This window comes from Python bivittatus, unplaced genomic scaffold (assembly GCF_059951505.1).
Source record: "Python bivittatus isolate LINGU-HERP-01145 unplaced genomic scaffold, Pbiv_v1 ctg000310_np1212, whole genome shotgun sequence".
Classification (NCBI taxonomy): domain Eukaryota; kingdom Metazoa; phylum Chordata; class Lepidosauria; order Squamata; family Pythonidae; genus Python; species Python bivittatus.
In genome coordinates this window covers 1,535,033-1,559,045 of record NW_028277054.1, presented here as the reverse complement: position 1 = coordinate 1,559,045, position 24,013 = coordinate 1,535,033, and the positions used below count along the sequence as shown (strand labels likewise).

At 40.3% G+C, this 24,013-nt stretch overlaps 1 protein-coding gene across 2 annotated transcripts in view; it reads left to right on the top strand.

Moving 5' to 3' along the window:
* ARHGAP35 (Rho GTPase activating protein 35) overlaps positions 1–24,013 on the top strand; it is a 67,506-nt gene that overhangs the window by 36,363 nt on the left and 7,130 nt on the right. For both annotated transcript variants that reach the window (XM_088139761.1, XM_088139762.1), the window contains exons 4-5: positions 17,275–17,352; positions 18,945–19,076. In XM_088139761.1, coding sequence (XP_087995887.1) covers positions 17,275–17,352; positions 18,945–19,076 — 210 coding nt within the window. The remainder of the gene's footprint in view (positions 1–17,274; positions 17,353–18,944; positions 19,077–24,013) is intronic.

Below are 24,013 nucleotides of genomic sequence, written 5' to 3'. Positions count from 1 at the left end.
TCAGTAATCGTGGTCAGTGTGCTCTGAGGGCCACAAAGAGGTGATTCAGGGCCACATGTGGCTCTGGGGCCATAGGTTCTCCAGCCTGTTTAGAGCTGTCTGGCACTGTTTCAGAGGTTGTTGATTTAGGAATATTGTTCTGAGGTTAACAGCCCTTGGTGACACAGAAGAAATCTCGGATTTTCACTCTCCTTCAGTTTCTCAAGCTTTCAGAGTCACTCGGGTAATCTTTTTGCTTGAAATTGTGGACTGTGCTCCCCCTCTGCTTAATTGTGATAATACTCATGTTTGCACAGTTAAGAACGAAGTCAGGAGCTCCTAATTGGCATGGGGGTTTTCTCTCCTTCTGCCTCACTTCAGGCTCTAACAGCCTCTGGTAATGGAGCAAAATAAAGGGGTTTTATCATGTTTTATCCTGGATTCTGTGAGCAAATAACACATTATTAAAAAGAAACAACTGGGCCATCCACTGCCTGCCTAAGCAGAGGAAATAAAAAATGAACTCAGGAAGGGAATAAATAAGAAAAAAGGTCCCAGCACACTGGTTCAGAAACTGAAATGATTTGTCCATGTAACTATTGAATTTAGTTTAAACTAAAACTACTTGGAAGACATCATGTATTCTGGTAGGATTTGAATTTGGACTTCAAAGTGTTCTGTAGGTACTGATGCCATATGGCCTTCACTTGGTTAATTATGTAGAGATAACCTAAGTGTTGAACTGCCAGAAGAATTTTAGGTGTCTGTCTCTTGCATCACAACTATGCATGTTCCTTACTGACTCTTACTGGTGTCTCGTGCAGTTAGAAAGATATTCTCATGTTATACTAAAAGCTGCTTTCTTCAGTGCCCTTTTATCTATTTGATGGTAATGTATTCAGAGAATGCTGTATAAATAGTTACAGTATTCTCTTTTTTTAAAAAAATAACCTGTATTTTTAAATCCTAGTTGCTAGGATTTCCAGAGAATAGAAGTACTCTGAAGATATACCACAGATAATCCCTTTTCTGATGCAGAATTTTAAATGCTGTAATGTTCTCTTTTCTTTCTTGTTCTGTAAAAGTTCACTGTCAGAACCTTAACCAAGAATAAAAGATAGTTGAAGGAGAGAAAGGACTAACAAACTATTTTTAATTCTTTTCATACTTACAGAAACCGTGCTTCAAGTTTGTAGGCAGGAGCCTTGCAGTAGGCACGATGAGTTCGCATTTCTGGATGTCGTCATATTTAGAGAAGCACAGGCTACTGAATCTCTGGGACATAATACCAAATGCAAATCTAGACTATCTGTGGTTTGTTTAGCAAGCCATAGTGAGCTGATCTGTAGATAACCCAACAGAGGCTGGGTTGTTACTAAACCAAAAACCAGCCAACCACATTACTGTTGCATTAACTGTGAGCCAGGCCACCTCAGGATGCTCAGGATACAGGTAGTCCTCGGTTAACAATGGCAGTTGGGACCAGAATTTCCATCGCTAAACAATGTGGTTGTAAAGACCAATGTCACGTGACCGCATCACTTGGTGGCGGCAATCCTGGCACCACTCCTTGCCATTGTTAAGTGAGGGTTGCAGGTTGTTAAGTGAGTCCCAGGTGGCTCGCAGGCAGGCCAGCAGACAGGTAAGTGGCTGCTGCCAGGCAGGGGAGGATGTGCAGGTGACCCACGTGGGGGGGCCAGGGGGGGCTGCTGCCAGGTGGAGTAGAGTGTGAGCAACTTACCAGAGCAACTTGTGACCTTCCCTGCTGGCTTCCTTATTGACTTTGCTTGTGGGAAGCTGGCAGGGAAGGTTGCAAATGGCAATCACGTGACCGTGGAACACTGCAACCACCATAAGTGTGAGCCAGTTGCCAAGTACCCAGATCATGATCACGTGACTGCTGTGACCGCTGGAACTTTGAGGATCAGTCATAAGTACCACTTGTTCAGCGCCGTCGTAAGTTCAAACAGTTGCTGAACAAGTGATCATTAAACAAGGACTACCTGTATAAGACTCTCTGTAACCTTTATCCAACCTCCAACTCTTGATTAGGCTGCATCACAGGATTGCTATATATGTATCCTAAACCAGGGTTTTTCAAATGGTCTTCCACAGAACCCTAGGGTTTCATGATAACAATGGGTTTCTGTGAGAGACTGAGGGCAATATATATATAGGGCAATATATATATAACCTTTAGTGGTAGAATATTGGCTGCGTCTGAGATTTTATATATATATATATATATATATATATATATATATATATATATAAAATCTCAGACGCAGCCAATATTCATTCATATATATATATATATATATATATATATATATATATATAAAAAAATCTCAGACGCAGCCAATATTCTACCACTAAAGGTTTCTACCACTAAAGGTGTGCCTCTTGATCAGGGGTTCTGTGATTTTTCTTTAATGGGTTCTGTGGCCTGCAAAACTCCTTGGAGAAGAGATTGGGTAATTCAGTATATTATATTTAAATCTTTTGCATTTGGCTCTTGAATCCCATGAATAAAAATGGAATTGCTGCTTCTCTGTGAAGGCTTCTTTGGTTTAAAAGCCTCTCTCATCTAAGTGATAGTCTTCCAAACCTCATTCCTTATCAGCTCTTCTCTTTACTGTATCAATAATTGATATAGTGTCTAACTGTGGAGGTTCAAACAGAATATGAATCTTTTTATCCCTTGCAGCTACAGTAGGTGAAATTGGATAACATCTGTGGGCTGCTTAATTATTTAACTATTAGCCAGGTTGATCTTGAAGCCTTAAAAGAAATCCTTGCATATGTGTGCCCCCTTAGGATAAATGCTTAGCAAACCTTGGGGTAAAATTGCAAAGCTGACTTTGGCTGTGGAATATTTGCTCTTATTTCTGGTTGAAAATAAGAATTTCAGGTTAGTTCTTTGGATTAAAACATTTGTTTTGCCTTTTAGCCTGGTCTCCACTTCCTCCTTATAAGGATAGATCTTGGCTGTCATTTCATCTTGTGGCATGAGTGGTATTTGCTTGTGGCTTTGTGGGGCTGTTTGTTGAAATAGCTCATTCCATGCTGGATGAAGTTCTGCTTTGCTAATCCACCAGCTTAAAAGTAAGGTTGCAGATATTCTTGGTTGTTGCTAATAACTCAGAAGTTGTTGGGGGAACAAAATAACAGCAGGCATTCTGGTTATGTAGCTGTTGAGGGCATACAAATATTTAGTGCACAACTTTCAGTGTTCAGCTGCCACCAGCAGGAAATAAAGATGAACTGGGAGTGAGGTATTTCACAAGCAGAATTAAAGCCTAAAATAGTAGATCATCTTACCCAAATGAGTGTGCTCTAGAGGTATTGGAAGTCTAAAACATCTGGAAGGCATTGGGTTAACAAAGGCTGTTATAGACAAATGGCTGCATTAGATCAAACTCTGTGCATTATTCATCATTCTTACTTAAGCCCCAACTATTTTCTGTTAATTCTGAAAAATTAACATCCTAAACTTTGTACGTGGGCAATACTGACTTTTTTACTTTGCTACATTGACTGAATAACTGAGCTGAATGCTTTGCCTGAATGTTTAGGTTTTTAAATTTTGCCTTCATTTGTGGAGCTCTCTTCTGAAAACTATTTGCCTCAACATACCAAGAAACCTTTAGAAAATAGATCAATATTGAAGTCTCGAAACCTGATTATTCTTTTGGTAGTTAGTGCTACTAAGTTCTAAATGTAGAAGGATGCTCTTTTTGAACAGCTGTTCGATTTTTCGTGTTAAATTATTGCTGGCTATACATTCTGTGGACTTGAGGAAGCCACAGTTTTGAAAGACTACAATTTAATCATTTTTTTCCTAAAATTATATAATTGGCTAGCTAGTCATAAATTAGCCAGGGTAACTACAATTTTTTGGTCATGTTGCTTCATTTCCACCCACATTGCCTGCAGGCTCTGGTATGTGTATCGGGAAAGTAAATGTAGCTTTCCAAATCTGGCTTGCGATATGTTTGAGATGCTTCTGTGTAGTCCAGCATTGGCTCAGGTGCAGAGCACTCACTCCAGAGATCAGAGCATTCCTGTGCAACTTTTGTCTCCCCTCCCCAACTTCCCAGCCACTCCAAGACAGAATCCCAACTCATTTTGGAACAGGTACTTCTCAGTCAATTAATTGCTCAGAGCCAGTGAAGAAATTTCCACTTTGCTTCCTTCATCCTTTAAGACTGTTTCCTTTACAAGGGAAGGAATTATGGGAATCTGTTAATAGGTGCTCCCACCTCATCTGAAATGTGAGCTTGCACAGGAGCTCTTATTCCTATTCACACTGATTTTGCTTTTTGCTTCATGATGCATTACTTGTTTTATCTATATTATACAGACTAAATCAACCCTTTTTCTGAAACCATGTACAGAAAGCTTCTAAACCATGACTAGATGGTGAATGGTTAGAGTTTCAATTAAAAGCGTAACTCGTTTAATAATTGCCCTGAGTTTGGTTGGATGCTTCTTCAAAGCTATTTTCAGACAGAATATCCTGCACAATACAACCTAGTTTGTGAAATTGATCTTCTGGTTTACATGATTCCTGTCAAATTTATTATCAACATTCACCATTAATCTCCTACTTCTATATCTGCATCGTTACCCGAGATGCACAAGAATTACCTTGTCATAAAGGCATCTGTTTCTCCTATGCTTGAAAGCATGTCATAGCAATAAGCCTCTAAGTGGACATAATTGAAAAAGCAGAAAATAATTTAATAACTTCGCTTGCATCGAAAGCAGCACCAAGAGATACAAACTGAATTCGTGTGGACTTTGGCTCAGAACTGTGAACTGTGGCTGTGTTAGCAATCCCAAATGCAAAGGATGCTGTGGAATAATGACAGTTTTGATTACTTTTTTTTTTAATTTAAAGGCGTCAGTCAGTCAATGTCTCTGTCTGTCTGTCTGTCTGTCTCTCTCTCTCTGAAATACTCTGCTATCATGGTAATTGTTTCAGACCATGTTCTGAAAATAATGTAACTGTTGAACCTTAATCCTGAATACATCTGCAGTATTCTTAAGGAACCAACAATCATAGGCCAAACAATAGTGCCCCCAGCTCTGTATGCCCAATGGACTTTTGTTTTTGATTCTGTGCCATTCGGCAGAACCTTTTCTTCAACTTCAAACAATATTCAAAAGCCACTTGATATGGCTTTGATGGGGAAAAAGATGTCTGCTTTTCAAATGGAAAAAAAAAATATCAGAAATCTCACTTAGGTATATGCAGGCTCTTGAGCTATCCTAAAGTAGCTGTTTGGGCTCCAGCCATCTCCTGCTGCATTTTCTTAGCTTGCATCAGGTGAATTTGAGCAAATAGGAAATTGGTCTTGGCATAAGCTGTTAAAAGCTTGGATTGTGTTCTTGTATTCGGTACATTATGAAAGGGCATAATATAAGGAGCTATTGCACCAAAGCTCTGACAGTACCTTGCCAAAATCACAGCTGCTATGCACTTACATCAGTGTTGTCCAAACTTGGCCACTTTAAGATGAGTGGACTTCAACTCCCAGAATTCCCCAGCCAGCATGAATTCTGGGAGTTGAAGTCCACTCATCTTAAAGTGGCCAAGTTTGGACAACACTGACTTACATGGACTGGTTCACAGCTGTCTTGTGGGACTGAGATAACTAATAGAAGAGAATCTCTGTAGCTTGGGGTTGAACAGTGGAGTCCTTGGTGCTCTCTGAGCTTGGTTATTTGATTGCAGACATTTCATTACCCAGCTAGGTTGCCTGCAGTCAAACAACCAAGCTCAGAAAGCACCAAGGACTCCACTGAGATCACTTTTAGTTGTATGGAAAAATGTGCAGAGTTCTGTGGAAGGGACTGAAACTGCTACTTCTCATTAATACCCAGGAGCTAACATTACTCATTCTTGCTTTCTCAAGATGTTTTGAAAAAATAATAGAAATCTCAGCTTCATTCTTAAAATCCCCCCCCCCTTCCCATGTTTTGAGACAGATAGTAAATATACATAAGTAGTTTCTGCTTTAGCATAACTGGGTGGGCTTCCTTTATCATATGAAACTGACACAGCTGGTTTGTTCAGTGTTTCCATGAAATACATAGATTTGGCAGTGGATCACTTTATATGTTTCGGGTACCACTGACTGTGTGCATAATCTATAGACCCCCCTCTTCCCCACTGCTTGCAGATAGAAGCATTAAGTACTTTTTGAGGGTGGTTCTGAGGAACAAAATGATTATGAGTCAAAACTTTTTTTCAGTAAGGCAACATTTCACTAAACCTATTAACACTTCTGTATTGTAATTAGATGTACCACATCTCTTGAAAAATGTCTTAAATCTGGAAATTAAGATGAAAAGGTATGTTTATTACAAAAGTATTATCCCATATGCTATGACTAAACGTTACATTTATTTTTAGTTTATGTTAAAAAAAAAAGTTCAAGCTAATGTTGAACAATAATAACATGCAATGAAACAATAATAAGGAAGACACAGGAAACAACTATTTAAAAAGGGGTAAGATGGGGCAGAGTCACAATTTCTGGATTGTGTAATTTTTCATAACATTTGCCTTTTTTTTTTTGCCATAGAATGACTATAGTAATTAAGGACCACTAATAAGATCAGGATTTTTTTTAAAAAAATTCAGAGAATAGTGTGCAATGGTCAGTAAAAATGTAGCTGTTACCTATCAGCATCCTTTATCAGGTTGTTCTCCAGATGCATTGGACTTTGATTCCCATCACTATGATCTCCCCTGTGAAATTCACTATGAACAAGCAATGAAGTGATGATTGCTTGTTCATAGTGGATTTCAAAGAAGAAAGAATGAATTTGTCTGTCACAATAGACAGGACTGTTCAATTACCCATTGATGTCACAGTTAGCATTTATTTGTGGGGATTGTGTCACAAGGAGAGTGCTCAGAGTTGCGGGCAATAGAAAAGAATAAAAGACCCAGGTAAGTTTTTAAAAATATAATGGATTTGTGTGTGTGTGCATGTATGTGCATATCAATAGTAGTTGCCATATATCTTTTTTTTTTTTTATGAAAGATGGATGTCCTTGATTTGTTTTTACGTAGTTTATTGAACAGGCCATACGGGGCTGACTCACACCTCATCCTCAACTATAGCTATGGTTTACAAACCATAATGTTTGATGTTTATTTTTTTCATTCATTCATTCATTGGCTTTATATCAGCCATTAGCCACAGATTCTCAGAAATAGCCATATGGTCACCAATAGTAACCAACAAAATTGCAGGAAAAATACAATAAAACATCCATAATACAAAATTAAAAATTGTAAAATAAAATCAAGCAACTGTAAAAAATAATTATAAAATAATGCCATCATGTCATCTCTGATAGGCCCTCCAAAATAATGCATCTCTGAAAGTTTATGGAATCTGGTTTCCAGTTTCCACATTACACTAAATCAAGACTAAACAACCACATTATGATCATCACAGTGTTTGAAGGCAGCCACTCTCTGGCAACAACTCATCATCCCTTATGTGAAAGTAATACTAGATGATTTAAATATTAAATTCACATGGAACGGATTATAAACTAATAAAATAATGATCCATGATGTTTCCTTAATGCTAATAAACCCCAAGATTACAGTACAATATAATTTAACACAGAGAATGCTTTTGGAATGAATGAAAGAACTTCAGCTATATATTTTACAAATCAAAGATTATGTGATTGCATATCTAACATGTTTCATTTTACTGATTGAAAATAAGCAGGAATGTCAAAATATTTATTTCTCGTTTTTTTTTTTTAATCTCTGACTATTAGAAGAGATTTAATGGAATTCTCACTTTGCACATCTCATTTTACAGTTACACTATTTATGTATAAGGTATCAGTTGAACTGATGCCGATAAGATTTTGAAAAATTATCTTTAAAGTTAGACAGAACATAAGCACTAGGAATGAAAAAGTAAAAATGTAGCTTTCATGGAATTAGTTTAGTGGGGTTTTTTTCTGAAATAAAAGAAGGAATGTTACTAGAGTGTTGGCTCCATCAAGCATTACTTAGTATGATAACCATGACCCAACATGGTCAGTTTGGGCTTAGTTAAACAAAGGAAACATTGAAGTATTTTTCAAAGCAATCTTCCTAGAGTTCACATGGTTACCATCTGCAAATGTCTTGGAGAACTTGGCAAAGCAACTGGAATTCAGTCTTATGTAGTGCCATAGAAAGTTTGGGCTTCAATAAAGAATGGCATGGAGAAAATTTAATGGGTGACTATCAAACCCTAGTTTATAAACAGATGAGCGCTCACATACTCTTTTTGCTGTCTCCCTGAACTTGTCTGTAGTTTGCTTTATCCATCGTTTGGTGTTTCATGAACTTTGGCATGACTATCACTGGGTGAAAAGAGCCTTTCTGGATCAAAGTAGCAGTCTGTTTAGTCTGGCCTCTTGCTCCCACTGCAGTCTTTAACCAAGTACCTGCAAGAGGGCATGAGTTAGGCTGGCTAGGTTTGCTCTCAAAACCAAGCAGCCTTGTACGGCCCACCAGCGTTTTTAAACAATTCAGTTCGTGGCTGCCGCTGCCCTGAAAGACACGCTGCCGTGTGCCAGCCCCTTCAGGCCTCACCCACTCCCCCAGCTCCATAGCTGCTGCTGCTGCTGCTGCTGCTGCTGCTGCTGCTGCTGCTGCTGCTGCTCCTGCTCCTGCTCCTCCTCCTCCTCCTCCTCCTCCGCTGGCCATTGAACAGCTGATCGGCACATCAGCTGTTCCTTTGCGGCCCAGGATTATTTTTAATTTCTCAAGGTGGCCCTTTTCCCTCTACAAGTTGCGCAGCCTGCTCAAAACAGTGGTTTGGATTTTTAAGGTAAGGTTATGAAAATGTTCTTGCCCCACCTGTTATAACTAAGCCATTATGTGGTGGTCTGTTTTTTGCTTCGTATGATGCATCAACCCAAGTAGTTAGCAAACTATGGTTTTAATATGCATGGACTCAGTTTTCATTCGCTGTTAAGGCTGTGTAGCCCTACAATCAAGTGTGTCTTTTCCTGGGATCACCCAACAGCAGGAGACGGTGCATCTTGTTTACTTACAGGCAGGTGCTATTTCAGTGCACCCCAGAGCAGCTTTGGCCTTTGAATCCAAAGTGATGTACATCCTTTTAGCTATAGCATCTGGCTTAATGCTGAATGACGGTTTTAAAAAACACTGATGAGAGAGAGACATTCCTGGAAACAGTTTTGCTGATTTGCCTATTTTGTCTGCACAGAGTTTTGTTTATCCAAAATAACCATGTTTGCAAATTCTTTTATTGCCAAAATCCTTCTTGGGTTTTGCTTCCATATGCACAATGTCTATATCATAAATAAATGAAAATATTTGTTTTTTCTCATACTGAAGCTAACTAGGATAGTACAAGCAACTGTGTTTATGGTTGGTTACCAACCCTGCCTATATGCCTCAGTAATAGTTACGTACTTATCCTATGAGTGGTGGGATTAATAGATGTACAAGTTATGGAATCAAGATTAAGTCAAAAGGGATTATTTCCTTTTCACATGGAAATAGGCATTTCCTAGAGCATGGATCTGAAATAAAGATGCTATCTCAGTTGGTGATCTAAAATATTTGGAGTTGCAAGAATGCTATTTGCATAGAGGTATTGCAAAGGTGTGAATCATCACTAAGGGCTTTGCTACTTTAGGACCAAATATGTTTTTTCTGTTTTGATTGGTTGAGCCCCCCAAGTTCTGGGGCAGAGAAAGATCTCTTCCATTATCTGTTATTTGATCTTTTAAACTAGAGATGCCAAGGATTAAACATAAGTCTCTTTGTATGAGATGGGCAACTATATAGATGTGATATATAAATAAGTAAATATAAGACCTTCATGATGCAAAATTGCTGTGACATTCATTCAGCCAGCCACATGCAAACATAGGCATCTGTTCTTAATCATGATGCCAGAATAATGAAACATACATCATGACCTCACAACCAAAGCTCCATCCTTTCGTACTCGCCTCACAGTTTTGCATGCAAATGTGCTTGGAGGGAGTCCTTTCCTTCACGTCTAGTTGGAAACTGAGAGCGGCTGATTTCCTGTATAATTTTGTGTCTGTTGACTCTTACCTTGCAATTTACAGTTAAACTAAGATTGAAGGGCGAGAGGAGTATGTTCTTGGCCTACTTCTTAAGAATAAAATACATGGAATGTAATCCATCAATTAGCAGCTTTTTCACAGCAGCTTGGCCAACATTGTAGCGGGTGAGCATGCATGTCTTTGTTTCCAGCCCAGCCTTTTGCTCAAGTGCAAGCATGGATTTAACAGGTTAGCCCACTTATAAATAAGATTTAAATCCATAGTGAGGCTGTTTCTATGAGGTAGAAAAATTGCCATAAGCCAGTCTCTGGCTTATTTTCCCCCTTTCTTCCGAAGGAACTTATGAAAGCCTCTACCTTTTAATAAAATTTGTTAGTCGGGAAAGGTGCTACGAGACTCCTCCTGATTTTTGGCCACAATAAGCCAAAATGGCTCTCCTCATATAATGTCTTTCTTCTGGAAGTTGTCTTCAACTGCCAAGATCCAAGTTGCTACACAAAAGCCCGCATTTCCATGTGCATGTATGGTTGGCCAGCTGCAGTGACTACTGTTGAATTACTCCTGCGGAAACTGAGCACCGTTTTTGACAGTGAACTTCACTTGGAGATTTGGGGTCAGTGTGCTATATCTCAGCCTAGTTTCCTTTACAGGGTTGTTCTGAAGAGAAAAAAATCTGTGTGTGATGTTCTTTCTTTCGTGTTTAGTAAGAAAGCCAAAATATATATATGTACATCAGTTTGGGAACCGATTTCAGCCGAGAAACAGTGCAGATTCAAGGCAGTATACTCTCTAACTGTCTTGGCTGTGATCTGTTGCTTAACTTCTTGGGAGAATGATTTAGGCTGTTGTATACTGTAGCTGGCTGCTGCTCTGCCCAGGGATGCTGCATATTGAAGAAAAGATGCTTGTGTTTCAGTAGCTGACTGTTCTCAGAATGTTCTTAAAGTTCAGTTAAGAAATTTAACTCAATCTATCTTTCTTTAAAATTTAATTTTCTCAAGGTTCTTAAACCTTGAGGAGTCTGCGTTACTTGATAGCTGAACACAGAGGATAACTGACAGGCTCACAGAGATCTTTTTACAAGTTTGTTTTTCCCAATTGCTGATAATCTTCATGTTTTGTGTAGCTTCTTTGATATGTTAAGATGAAAAAAGAACAGTAGCTCTAATGGTGGAACTGTTGCACCATATCAGCAGAAGTATCAGAGCTGTTGACATCAGAGAATGGAAAAGGAGCTGGCAGTTTTATGAAGCCCCCATCAGAATTTCAGCCTGCTGATGTAATTTAGTTGGAATGTAGTATGCAAAAATGGATACCATGCCACAGATTAAAAAAAAAAAAAAAATCAGAAGATTTGTACAGTTTTAAGAATCGCGTATTGAAAAGCCAGAATCCTGGATTTCTGAGCTAAGAACATCATAGAGGCTGGAAATCCCTATTATTTATTAAATTAAGTATATGAATAATACTACTTTGCTCAAGATCATTGTTTTGATTTGCATTATTTTGGATGCAGAATGAATATAAATATGAAATATTTGAATTCTAGATAAAAAGTGTGTTGTATTTCAAGAGGTTCATCAGAAAAGGGCCTTGGAAGATTGGGAAGGGACTTTAAAGAGCTCTTGAGAAGAATCCAAAGAGCAAGCATCTTGTCCCAACTCAGAAACCACACCAAGTGACACATAGCTTTTCTCATTCGCCATTTAGGGGGAAAAATGGGAAGAGGGGGTATGTCAGCTTCAACTCCTGCAGGAAAGACAAGAAAACTAACAAAAAAGTATTAATTCCACACAACAACCCAGCCAGGTTATGAGGCTTGTATCTTATTTTCCTCCTAAAATTTAGAATTAGTTAATCCAGCTAGCTGTGTAAGAATAACTCCATAGATTAAAAGTCGTGTGGTATTTAATCTAGTTCTATCAAGACTCCCAGCAGATAATGCATTTGGAACAGTGGAGAAATGCAGTAACTCTTTGACAGCAAGACCCAATTTCCATTGTAAAATTCCTTGTAAAAGATGCAAGGTGTACAGCGGTGGTCTTGGAGCTTTCCTCACGACCAACGTACATAGAAATTCAGCTGGGAAACTGAGCACTGGGGAAGCTTGAGCCATTTAAAGGGTTGAGGAGAGGAAAGGAAGATGAACTACTTGGTGTTTTTCCCAGAGTTGAATAAATTTGCAGACCAGGGTCACTTAGAAGCATTGATGTCTCTTTATTGTCTGTGAAGGTTTTAAGAATGTTTAATTATTTAGTAGAATAAAATAGTTGAATTATATTCAGGCTAGTATATTCCTCCTTAGATTTTGTGTTGTTGTTGCTTTCAGTTAAGACATTGCATACTGAAAGGAAGACTAAATCCGCCCTCCCCCCGCCCCTCACCAGTTGTTTCTATGGAAGGGTTGTTTTAGAATTTGGTGATTTTTTGCTTGGGGATGGCATATACTACCAGGTGCAATGGATGGTGTAACTGTACTGTAGAGGTTTTGTAAAATCTTCAATGACCAGACAAATTCTGACTTCTAGGATGACACTGCAGACCAAGGGTTTTTAACCAGGGTTAGATTTCAGGGAGTCTGTGAACTTCAATGGGGGGAAAAATGACAACTTTATTTTCACTGATCTCTAACTGAAATTTAGCTTGCCTTGTTATTGATTTAATGGATTAAGAAAGAAGCACATATATTACTATATTACATAATACCTATTTTTTAATAGTTTGATCATTGTATTTGAGCATAATTTCTTTCCTTTATAATACAATATATGACGTATTTTATTTTATGCATCTAAGGGGTCTAGAGGTTTCACCAGACTCTCAGAAGGGCCCAAAAAGGTTAAGAACCCCTTGATGTAGGCTAAACGCATTTCTGCTATATTTTCTTAAATTCAAGCTACATAGTTTAATATTAATAATATTTTTCAGACATATTTGAGTGAAAGCAAGGCTAATTTTGTTTGTGCTAACAGGTCTTTGATAGCAAATGGCACCTTAAAATGTTTCTAATTTATTCATAGGCTTGGCTCAGTTAGGCATTTTGATTTTTTTTTGCAGGAATATTTTTAATATTTTCTAACACTGCAGAAAGTGTGCTAAATATAGTATGGACATTAAGCAGAGTGTTGAAAGGCTGATTATCTGTTTTCAAAAATGAAATGTTTACGTAAAAACACAGATTTGGGGTATAGTTTATTGGCGTATTTAGGCTAAAGTCACTTGAAAGAGATGCTGTGGAAAAGAGCAGGCTATTCCTTGGGAATAAGCAAGCTTGAATCCTTGAGTTTCTGCTGGCTAGGAATTTTGTTTATTGAAATACAGTCCATATGACTGGGAAAAGCTGTTTTACAGTCACACTCTAAACTGGTATTATTCCCATTTTATGAAATGGTAAGCAAAGAGCTGAGCAATGTAGGAACTCAAGACAGAGAGAAGATTTGAACAGAAATATCCAGAATTGGGTTTTTTTTTTTCAATTTATGATTGCCCCATATGGGCTTTTGAATGTTTTCTGCTCTTTGCATATGTTGAAACCTTCCTGTTCCTACCTGTGTCCCCCAATTTAAATTTATTTCTCTGTTGATCATCAACCAATGCAAATAATCCTTAGCATTAATTAATTAATTTACACACACACACACACAGTAAAACAGTCGTCCTTCAATAATCCAGCAGCTATATTTGGAGGCTCTTTGCTCCCTTCAGAAAGAATCAGGGTGGCGTTGCATAATGTTCAAGTTTTCACAATTGTCCCATTCTAGAAACAACTGAGTTTGCTGGAGTAACTTGATTGGACACTATGGGTTTCTCTGTTGAATAAAGGGCAATGGGAAAAAGGAAAGCAGTTAGTTCCAAGGCGCATTATGTCTGCTCCTTTCACAACGGAAGCAGATTAGCTGTCCTATTTTAGCTTTGCTCTGGGCATGTTGGATGAATGGAGCATATGGGTTTGTGTAGGAAGACACTAGGAATTTGCACACTTGTAAGAATGCCTGTATTTTGCCAAGATTCCCTTCAGTTCCCTTGCTTCATAGAATCCTAGTTTGCCTTACTGAAAATGGTGTACCCAAATATTACCTAAACAAAGTGTAAAGTTCAAAGAACGTTGCCTTAAAAAATGATGTGTGACAGTGATGGGGCTCTAAAATGGGTATGATGCTAGGGAAGGAAAGGGGTTAATCCTCCTCCCTGGCCCCAATGCTGCTTTGTCCCTGTAGTGCAGGGTTGCTCAACCTTGGCAACTTTCAGACGTGTGGACTTCAACTCCCAGAATTCCTCAGCCAGCATATGCTGGTTGGGGAACTCTGGGAGTTGAAGTCCACACGTCTGAAAGTTGCCAAGGTTGAGCAACCCTGCTATAGTGGGAAGGGAAATTTTACAGGGAGCAATTTTAAGTAAAAATTAAAGGCTGGTAAGTTACACTCCAGATTTTCTGCATAATAAGTATTTTGGATCTCTAGTGAATGGATCATGAGCTGCAGTTGCCTGTATTTGTCTGCTTCTGAATTAGATTTGTGTGTATCTGTCAACAAAGAGGCTTGCTTTTGGCACAAAACTAGTCTATTATAATAACTCACCTACTGTTCTCAGTACACAACGCCTGCCTAGTTCTCTGTGTGACAAGGATTGGGTGTAAAACAGGATTTTATAACATAAACATGGAAGTGGATTGCAGGAAATATTACTAAACATTGCTTTTTCACTGCAGTGAAGTTGAATGGCTTTTGCGGTTGACTGTAGGATTGGGAAGCTGCTCCTGGCTTGGACCCTGAGGAGCATTCTTGTTTCTTCTGGGTGTCTGTAAGATCCCTGTGAGTTCCACAAATTAATTGCTGGCTACAGTGAAGCCACTGACAAGTAGGGCTGTTCCAAGGTGTGCTTTATTTGCTGTGTATAGCTTTGTATAATCTGGTCTCTAACAAAACTCCTGTCTCACTTTAATTCCTTACACGGGTGGGTATGTTGCGTATCAGCCAGGGATAAATTGCATAGTTCTATGACACCCATAATCCTGCCACAGAAATGAGGGTTCCTTTGTGCTGCGGCAAGGAGCGCTGGGGTCCAGCTTGTGAACCAAAGCACAGAGCTTGAATCAGAGCTTCAGGCCTATGCCAGAGATGTTCTTGTGGCCCTTCAAGTGGCCTGCTTGGTTCCTTTTGTGTCCTGTTGGCTTATACGTGGGCCTTTTGATGTCCTGTCTGTATGAAAACGGAGCAGGTTGTAGACAGTTGGTTCGCCAGCTACATTTGGCACTGATGTGCAGAAAAGGTGTGTTCCGAGATGCTGTAATGAGAAGAGACTGCAGGGCAGCAGATGAACAGCAGGTGCCTCCAGGCCGGGACTGTGAGAGGGCAGAGGAGAAGAGCTGAACATCCTGTGGCCAATCCAGCCTTGTTAACTAAAAGGGAGCATCATTCTTGAGGTTTTCTGCAGTGCAGCTTCAGGCAGAAAATACTCAGCTGGTGGAAATCTGCTGGAAGCTGTCCTGTGGAGGCCTCGTGTAAATGACAGGGCTGGATGGCAGTCAGTATGTGCTCTCTCTCTCCCTCCCCCCCGCCTTCGTAATGCCCCAAACTTACTGTCTCAGGACCCCACCTTACCTTACGAACAGAGCTGTCTTTGAACAAAATAGGACAGATACATCGAGGGTGCTTGTGTTATCCTTGGAGAAGTTTGTTTGGACATCAGGCAGTGGGATCAACGGTGGCAGCAGCAGCACTGCTGTCCTCCCTTCTCCACCCGCAAGCGTGTGGGCACACTGACTTTTGTGTTGTTCCAGGCTTGGAATTACGTGGCCTTCTGGGTTGGTCCATTAACCCGGCTTCTCTTCCTGATGAAGTGAATTGCTTTTTGTGAAAGAAGGTTCCTGTCCAGACAGCTTTGGTAGCGATTAGAGTTTTTAAGCCATGCAGTTCTGCACTCTGAATAAATCCTGCAGATTCACCTATTTTTAATGTATCCCTGAACTGGTAGGCAGGCAGCCTTTTGCATTTCCCTCTCCTGAATGGACTTAGGAAAGCAGCAATTCAAGCTGTGGCTGATCTGAGACCCTGAACTCCTCCCCAATTTACAGATTCCCTGAAGAAGACCTTCCTGCAGTTACCAAGAAGGATAATTGCTGTTCTTCTACTGTTTCTTTGCTTTATGTTGACTTGCAGGTTTAAATGCCAGTTTTAGCCAGTGACTTCAAACAGTTTGTTTAAAAGAAATAACCATTATACCTTTTTGAACTTTAAAGTAACCAGGCATGCTGTGACGCATGTTTTGGTCTTTCTCATATGCGCTTGTAATCTTTATGTCAACCCAGTAAGGTAGACTGAAACAAAGAGAAAACAGAGAGAAAGAGAGTGTTTGTAAAGGACCAGATGAGATTATGGCGTAGGCAAGATTTGAACTAGAGTCAGGTTGGTTGGCTTCTTTCTTTGGGAGGAGAATGCATTTGTAGCTCTCAAAGTATATAATCACAGAGGCACTCTTTCTTAAAGGAGTTGGCAGACTTGTATTTTTAGCATCTGTGGTGTGTATGACTCCCAGTTCTTGATATGTACAGTGATGAGGTGGTTCACTTATCTCCCCCCCCCAAAAAAAATTGCAAAATGCCTTAGCTTTTCATTGCAGGTCATTTATAGTTCTTTGTAATTAGGAAATATAATTTCAACACATTTCTGCAGGGGCGGGAGGTTAATGCAGGGTTCTAGTAATTGTACTTTTAGCTATCATTACCCCCCCAAAGCATCTTGGAGCAATTAAAGTCCATCACAAAAGTATAATATAAACGGTTACAGCTACATGGATATATGCAATGCAGAAAGGCAGAAGGTTGTTTATCACAGTTCTAGTTCAATTTGTTTTTCTAATTATAATCTCCTCTGCTGGTATATTTGTTCTAGAGCTCTTTCTGCCTTTTAGCAATTTAAAAGAGAGGTTTAGTAGACTGGAAGAAACTAAGGGCCACTAATGCTTATCCTCATTCCCTTTGATACTTTGAAAGAGGAATGCAGTGGGAATTAAATACAAAATCACATTTTCTTCAATATTGTGACTTGCCTATCTATGCCCCCATTATCCAGGTAGAAGGCTTCTATGCTCGCTCGCTCTTCCATAAGCCATCTCTTTCCTAGCAATGTTACCTTCAGATTTGCACATTTACTCTGTTGTAATCTTTTTCTCTCCTCCTCCTCCCATCCCCACCAGGGTTGAGTACTGAAGGGATCTACCGAGTGAGTGGAAACAAATCTGAGATGGAAAGTTTACAGCGGCAGTTTGACCAAGGTAGGACCTGCCTCGGTGCTTTTACTTGGGATGGGGGAAGCAGTTTAGAAATACACATGGTTTGTCTCAGCCTCCCTACCGCTGAAGCAGAAGCTCGAGAGTGATGCAGGCCTGTGCAGCTTGTGGGGGGGTGGGGTGCATGGATAAATTAAAAACCCTTGCAGGCGCAAAGGAATGCCTGGCGCACCGTGTTCCGTGGCTAGTGGAGTGGTAACAACACTGGACCTGGCGGTGGCAGTGAGACCTAAAGGTGCTTGGCAGCACTTTTTGGGGGGCGGTGGCAGCAGCAGCAGCGAATGTATTACTTAAAAGTGCCAGTGGGCCGCACAGGGCTGGTTGGTGGGCCACATGTTGTGTGGGCCTGGCGCAGTGCTCTCTCGTCCGTTACAGCAGCAGCTGCCCTTTCAGATCCAGTGACAGCATCCATGGATGAGGGGTAGGCCAGGCAGAGGGTGTTCCTCCAGCAGTGAGGCATTCCAGAAGTCTTCCATCAGCGGGACTATTTGTAATAATTGCGCCGTCTGTCCTGCCCATGATTTGACAAGAGCCAGGTTCCAGTGACAATAAATCCAGGGTTTCTTGGAACATAGAGCTAGAGCTCTTCCTCCTCGAAGTTCTGAAATCGGGATTTGTTTGGTTGTGCATTTGCTGGACCTGAGTGCAGAGCCATGAGGGAAAGAGATAGGACACGGGGAGGCTCATGAGTGCCCTGTGGCCTTGGAACTCCCGTCAGGGGCTAAAGCCAGGCAGGCTGACGTGCGTCTCCCACACCCATCCAGCTCAGGGCTGGAGGCAGGGATGCAGATGTGCAGCTTTTCTCTGCTGTTGTGGGACACTTGGAGCTTGCTTATCAGTTGCAGAAAGAGAATAAACAGTTCTCTCTTTCTCGGTTTCTGTTTCCAGGGGGGAGGCCATGGGTCTTATGCTTGTTTTGCATGTCAGAAACATAGCATGAGTTCAAGGACAAGGTTGACCTTCCCCTTTGGTAAAGGAAAGGTCCTAATAGAAACAAACTCTCTCTCTCTCTCTCTCTCTCTCTCTCTCTCTCTCTCTCTCTCTCTCTCTCTCTCTCTTTCTCTCTCTCTCTCATATTTAAATCCCACACAATCACAAAAGACCCTCGGTGGCTCACAATAGCAACAAGGCATACTGTAATAATATCAAACACAGTATCTTAAAATACATTTAAAAAATCACAAAACAATACATGGTGTCAGATCCAAGCCCTCTGGAAAAACTCTTTGTTTTTAACTTTTTCTGGAAGGTCGACAAAGTTGGAGACAAATGAACCTCCAATGGGAGGCCTTTCCAGCGGGCCAGCCCCATTATGGAAAAACCCTGCTCCTGGGTTTTGCCCCCCCCCAAGAACCAGCTGCTTCTCCCAACAGTATTGAAATGGTTGGGGAGATTCTAGTGGGGAGATGTGTTCCTGCAGATAAACGTTTGTCTCGTTCCTCTGAGCATGAACCATCTGATGGATGCAACAAGAATAGCTGAACTTTTAGCTGGGACTTTTTTCTGTTGGTCTCTGTTTTGCAGTTGTTTGATAGGCATGACAGACAGGGTGTAACCATTAAATCCTCTCCTCATAGATCATAACCTAGACCTTGCAGAGAAGGATTTCACTGTGAATGCCGTAGCTGGAGCCATGAAGAGCTTCTTCTCAGAACTGCCTGAACCCCTGGTACCTTACAACATGCAGATTGAGCTGGTGGAGGCCCACAGTGAGTATGTGCCAATCAGTGATCAAGGCCATCCTTTCTTAGAACACAAAAGGGACTGTCCTTCATGTTTATGAAGCGTTTGGTCAGAAATGGCTCTACTCATTTTTGAAACTGAACCCACAAAAAGCAGTTTTCTGCCAGCACTTGCTTGTGAGTTGTTAACCACCCAAATCACACATCAACCAGTGTTGACATTGCTGCAGAATGGGCATGTCTAACCTAGTAAAATTTGGCCCCAAACTCATTCAGGTCTCAAGATTCTCTTGAGTATCTGAGTTTGCTTGCTTGCTCTCTGAAGGGCTGAATATTACAACAGATCCAGGACTAACATCTTAATTTTCTTTTCGTGCAAGCCTGGCAATTTGGTTTGGGAAGATGCTTTAAAAAATAAGGCATCCTAAATGCTAGATTCTGCTGTTCAGTCCCATACATTTGTGTCTTCCAGCTGTCTTGGTAAAAACAATATTGAAGAAGATAGGTGCACCTGAAGTTTCTTCCCATTAAATTAGCTGAGAAGCTGACTGCTAGGGCCATTTATCACGAGTGCATTGCTGCCTGCAGAGTGGAAATGCTTCCCAGGCTCTATTGATGGGGCCTCACGCAAAAGGTCAATTTTTTTAAAAAGCCCTGATTCCTAAACCAGGACTTACTGCAGCTTCCTGACACCCTACTTCTGGCTAATATAACTGTGGAATAAGATTGTCTCTCTGCGATACAGAGGCTCTTAGAATAGCTCGATATTTTTGCTTGACTCCAGTTAGTTCTGTACAGGGTCTAATTTGGAAAGCAAAGCAGGTGTAAATTAGCTGGAAGAGATTCAGCTGAGAAGTCCATAAACTTGCTGAAAACCTAAAATAAGGGGGTTAAGAATGGGGGCAAGAGAAGCTGGTAAAGGAACTGATAAAATGCTTTCCAGAATTAGCAGGCTGCTTCCTTAATAGAGAAGCAGAGTCACAGAGGCCAGAACGAAAGATTGAAGGTCTCTGCCTGTTCCCAGTCATGCCCACCCACAAAGTATCAGGACTGTAACTTCCAGAATCCCTAATCAATTTAGTGCAGTGTTTTTCAAACCTGGCAACTTTAAGATGTGTGGGCTTCAGCTTCCAGAATTCTGAAGTCCACACATTGTAAAGTTGCCAAGTTTGAAAAACACTGATCTAGAGAATGTCATATTAGGGAAGACTGTCTTAAGAAAGTAGGCAAGGTGTGTTTGGGGAAGTCTCGGAACAAGTTTTTTTTTTTAAGTTGACTGCTCAGCCCAAAATGGCTTTTTAAGTGGTTTTAAATTTTTGATAATGTTTGATAAATCATGCTTTAAAAATGAATTGGCTTTAAAAATTACAAAAAAACAATCTTCAGAGAGTTGGATAGGCAGACTTACACACACATGTCGTGGTTCAGCCCCATCTGACTTTGTAATTCAGTGGACCACAGTTCAGTGGGGTTGCCTGTCAGAAATGTCTTAAATTCTTGTAAGCTTGTGCTTGTGATAGATATAGTGATCCTATCTAGCCATCTTGTATTCTGCTGGCCTCTCTTTCCATTGCCTTCCATTTTTCCTAGCGTCAGGGTCTTCTTCAAAGATTATATCTCCAAAATATTAAAACCTAACCTTCAGTTTTAATGCTTCCAATGAGCCATCTATTTTTACTACATCCAGCATTGAATTATTTGTCTTCCTTGCTGTCCAAAGTATTCTCAACAATTTTATCCAGCACTGCAGTTTTGAAGGCATTGATTTTTCTTTGTTCAACCTTTCTGAGGTGCAACTTTCACGGCCATTTGTTACTATTGAGGAGATCATGAAATACATATCCTGTGTGATTTTTTTATACTTCAGTATTTTGCCTACAATTGTCATAGTCTTTCTTCCAAGAAGTAGCTGCCTCTTTTTTTTTTCATGCTTATTGTCCCCATCCCTGTGGATTTCTGACCCCAGGAAGATTGGATTGGTTGTGTTGTGTTGTGTTAAGATGAGATGAGATGAGATGATAATTACAAGTCACTAAACTGGTTCAGCAATATGGGTCTTCTATGGCTCCATCTAGAGTTAGAAAACAAAATAGAAAAGTCTCCTTGCATGCAGAGTGCTGAAGCAGCATCTTCTAAGTTTTCCTTGTTTTATTTATTATCTTGGTAAATAAAATGAAATGACTTCAGCACAAGCTTTAATACAGAATGTTTGCTGGTACAAAATGAAAGCATATATAATGGAGGAAGGAAGCAAAGTTTGCTGCCATATGTAACCATGAAGGGATGTACATTTGGGGAGCAACAAATCTGAGTCAGAGGACCCAACCTCTGGGAAATTAATAGAAGAGAAATGGGAAATTCCCGAGACGACCTCTTGGAAATGAACAGGATACTAATAAAACCCCATCAAATCGACTCGGGCCCATTCATACAGTTCTACCTCACTGAAGCTGGTCCAAAATTCCTTGCTGCCCAAAATATGATCTCCCCAAATCAAGATGACTGCTTCAGAAGTCCTGCCAAGTTATTTTGGCACACGAGGAAGCATGTCCTATAAGGACCTCTTCTGCTGCAGCAATAAAAATAGGGCAGTGGTGCGGCCTCACGGCCTTTGCCCCCCTCTGCCTCAACGAAGTGGCAGCGCCACAGCTAACCCGTGCCAATGCAACGCCAGTTGCCGTATTTCAAATATAATAAGATAAAATCAGTTGTCTTTGAATGGTATTTCAAATAGCAGAATACAAACAATTAAATCCTTAACAGGCATATTTGTCTGCAGCAGTTGCTTCATTGAGTTGTTTCCAGCTTCCCTCAGATGCTCACAGTAGAATTTGATGGGAAGATCCAAGGCGTGGTCCCCTCTCATTTTTATTTTTAAATTACTTGATTTGGGGTTTGATTTGTTTTTGTACCTGGGTTGTATAATTTTATCTACTGATTTTCTTCTGTTATTACTGATTTCTTAATTTTTTTACCATGAACATTTTAATTGTATGGTGGTTTAAGATAAAGATATAACGTTCTAGTAACTTTCCTGATTTTTGCATACGGTCAGATCTGAGGGCAGGAAAAATATCCATTGGGGTCCACGGTCCTGGGATATTTTGTCTGCTTTCTTTGAAGCGTTTTTCTTCAGGCTGGGAGGAAGTGCCGCAGTTTCCACTGATCACTGAATTATATGGAATAAAATTGGTTGGGGTATCGCAGCAGTGTCCCCTGGCTGTTTTAAATAGGGGATAATTAATGGCCAGTGACAACAAGCCTCTAAAACTATATGAAAAAGCTTCCATCACTGTTTTGCTAGATTTGATGTGGTTAAAATGGCTGGGGGTTTTTTTCCCCCTCCCTCTCACATCATGCCCCTTTTTCTAAAGAGGAGGAGATTCAGCGTCCAAATCTAGCTGAGTTTTGTCTGGCGGCTTGGCTGTTCTGGGAAGCCTCTGCTCTGTCTGCAGGCTGTCCTGATAATGCAGAAGTCCAAGCAGCTGTTTTGCTGGCCAGCAGTGGTGCTGCTGCCGGTCCTGAACTTCGCTTCAGATGTGCTTAGAGCGGTCAAAGCTCAGAAAGGCACCCGGAGCTGTTTAAATATTTAGCCTGTGCGGTCTGTCCAAATGGAGTCTGAGTTTGGCGTCTCTACTTTAGAAGCAGTCTCTGAGGGATTTCTGATAAATGATGCTTTCCCTTTGTTGCTCTAAAAGATATTTTTAAAAATAAAAAACAAGGAAGAACGCTATCTTCTCAGGTGACAGATTCACCCCTGTGATGTTCAGGCACTTTTTAAAAGCTGCAGTGTAGGAAGAACAGAGGAAGATGCTGAGACTACAGTAATATTTATTGTGGCTTAAACAGACGTCTTTAATGTACCTTTCAGACAAAAATCAAGTTTGGTTAACTTTATTATCGTCAGCATTTTGTGCTATTATTGTAAGATGTTACAAAGTACAAATTAAAAAGCATAGATATGGTAAATAAATTAATTCACTACCATGCTATCAGTGCAGATAATAAAATACTAAGGAACCTAAATATTAAAACTAATTAACAAGATTATAAAACTACTTTGTGAATAAAAATTAAAATGCTTATATACTAATACTAGGTTGCTAAGCAAGGATGTATATCTATATAAATCTTACCAGGATCAGTAGTGGCAACATATTGTACAACAGAGGACTAAAACAAAAAACAACATAAAAGACATTTTAAAAAGCGGGGGGAAGGGTGGATGGACCCAGTTACAGCAGTGATAGGTGCACCATTAGAAGACCTGAAGGACCTGGAGAAAATCTGAATAATCTGTGGCTGATACGTGACTTGATGGCATTTACAGCAATCAGTCAAACAGTTAAAACAGTAGTTTCCTACATAAAGCAGTGGTGACTGAAATAAATTTTGCAGCTCTCCCAGAGAGGGTTCCTGTCTCACAGCAGAAGCAAATGAAGTTGTCCTCAGAAGTTGTGAGGCTAATACTAGCGAGCAAAGTTATAAGAGTAGGATGCAGGTTGCTATACAGGTAGTCCTCCCTTAATTACAGTAATTGTCACTGGAATTTCCATTGCTAAGCAATGTGAGCAGTTCTGGGAGTCCCCAGTTACCATTGTTAAGCAAATCACCATGGATCATTAAACAAGGATCTCATGTGACCGCAACTTCCAACTTTCTACCGGCTTGTAGGAAGCCAGCAGGAAAGGCTATAAATCACGATCACGTGACTGCGGGGACATTGTAATGGCCATAAATACGAGGACTGGTTGTTAAATGCCACTTGTTCAGCGCTGCCATAAGTTTGAATGGTCACTGAACAAGTGGTTGTTTACAAAGGACTACCTGTAGAGAGAACATCTACTAGAGGTTCAGGTTCCTCAGAGGGAAGTTTGCTCTACAGAAGGAGTATTGCTACTCCAAGCATCCTCAGCACTGCATCCAAGAGACCCTGAGAATAACCAGAAGCAAGGCTTCCTTCC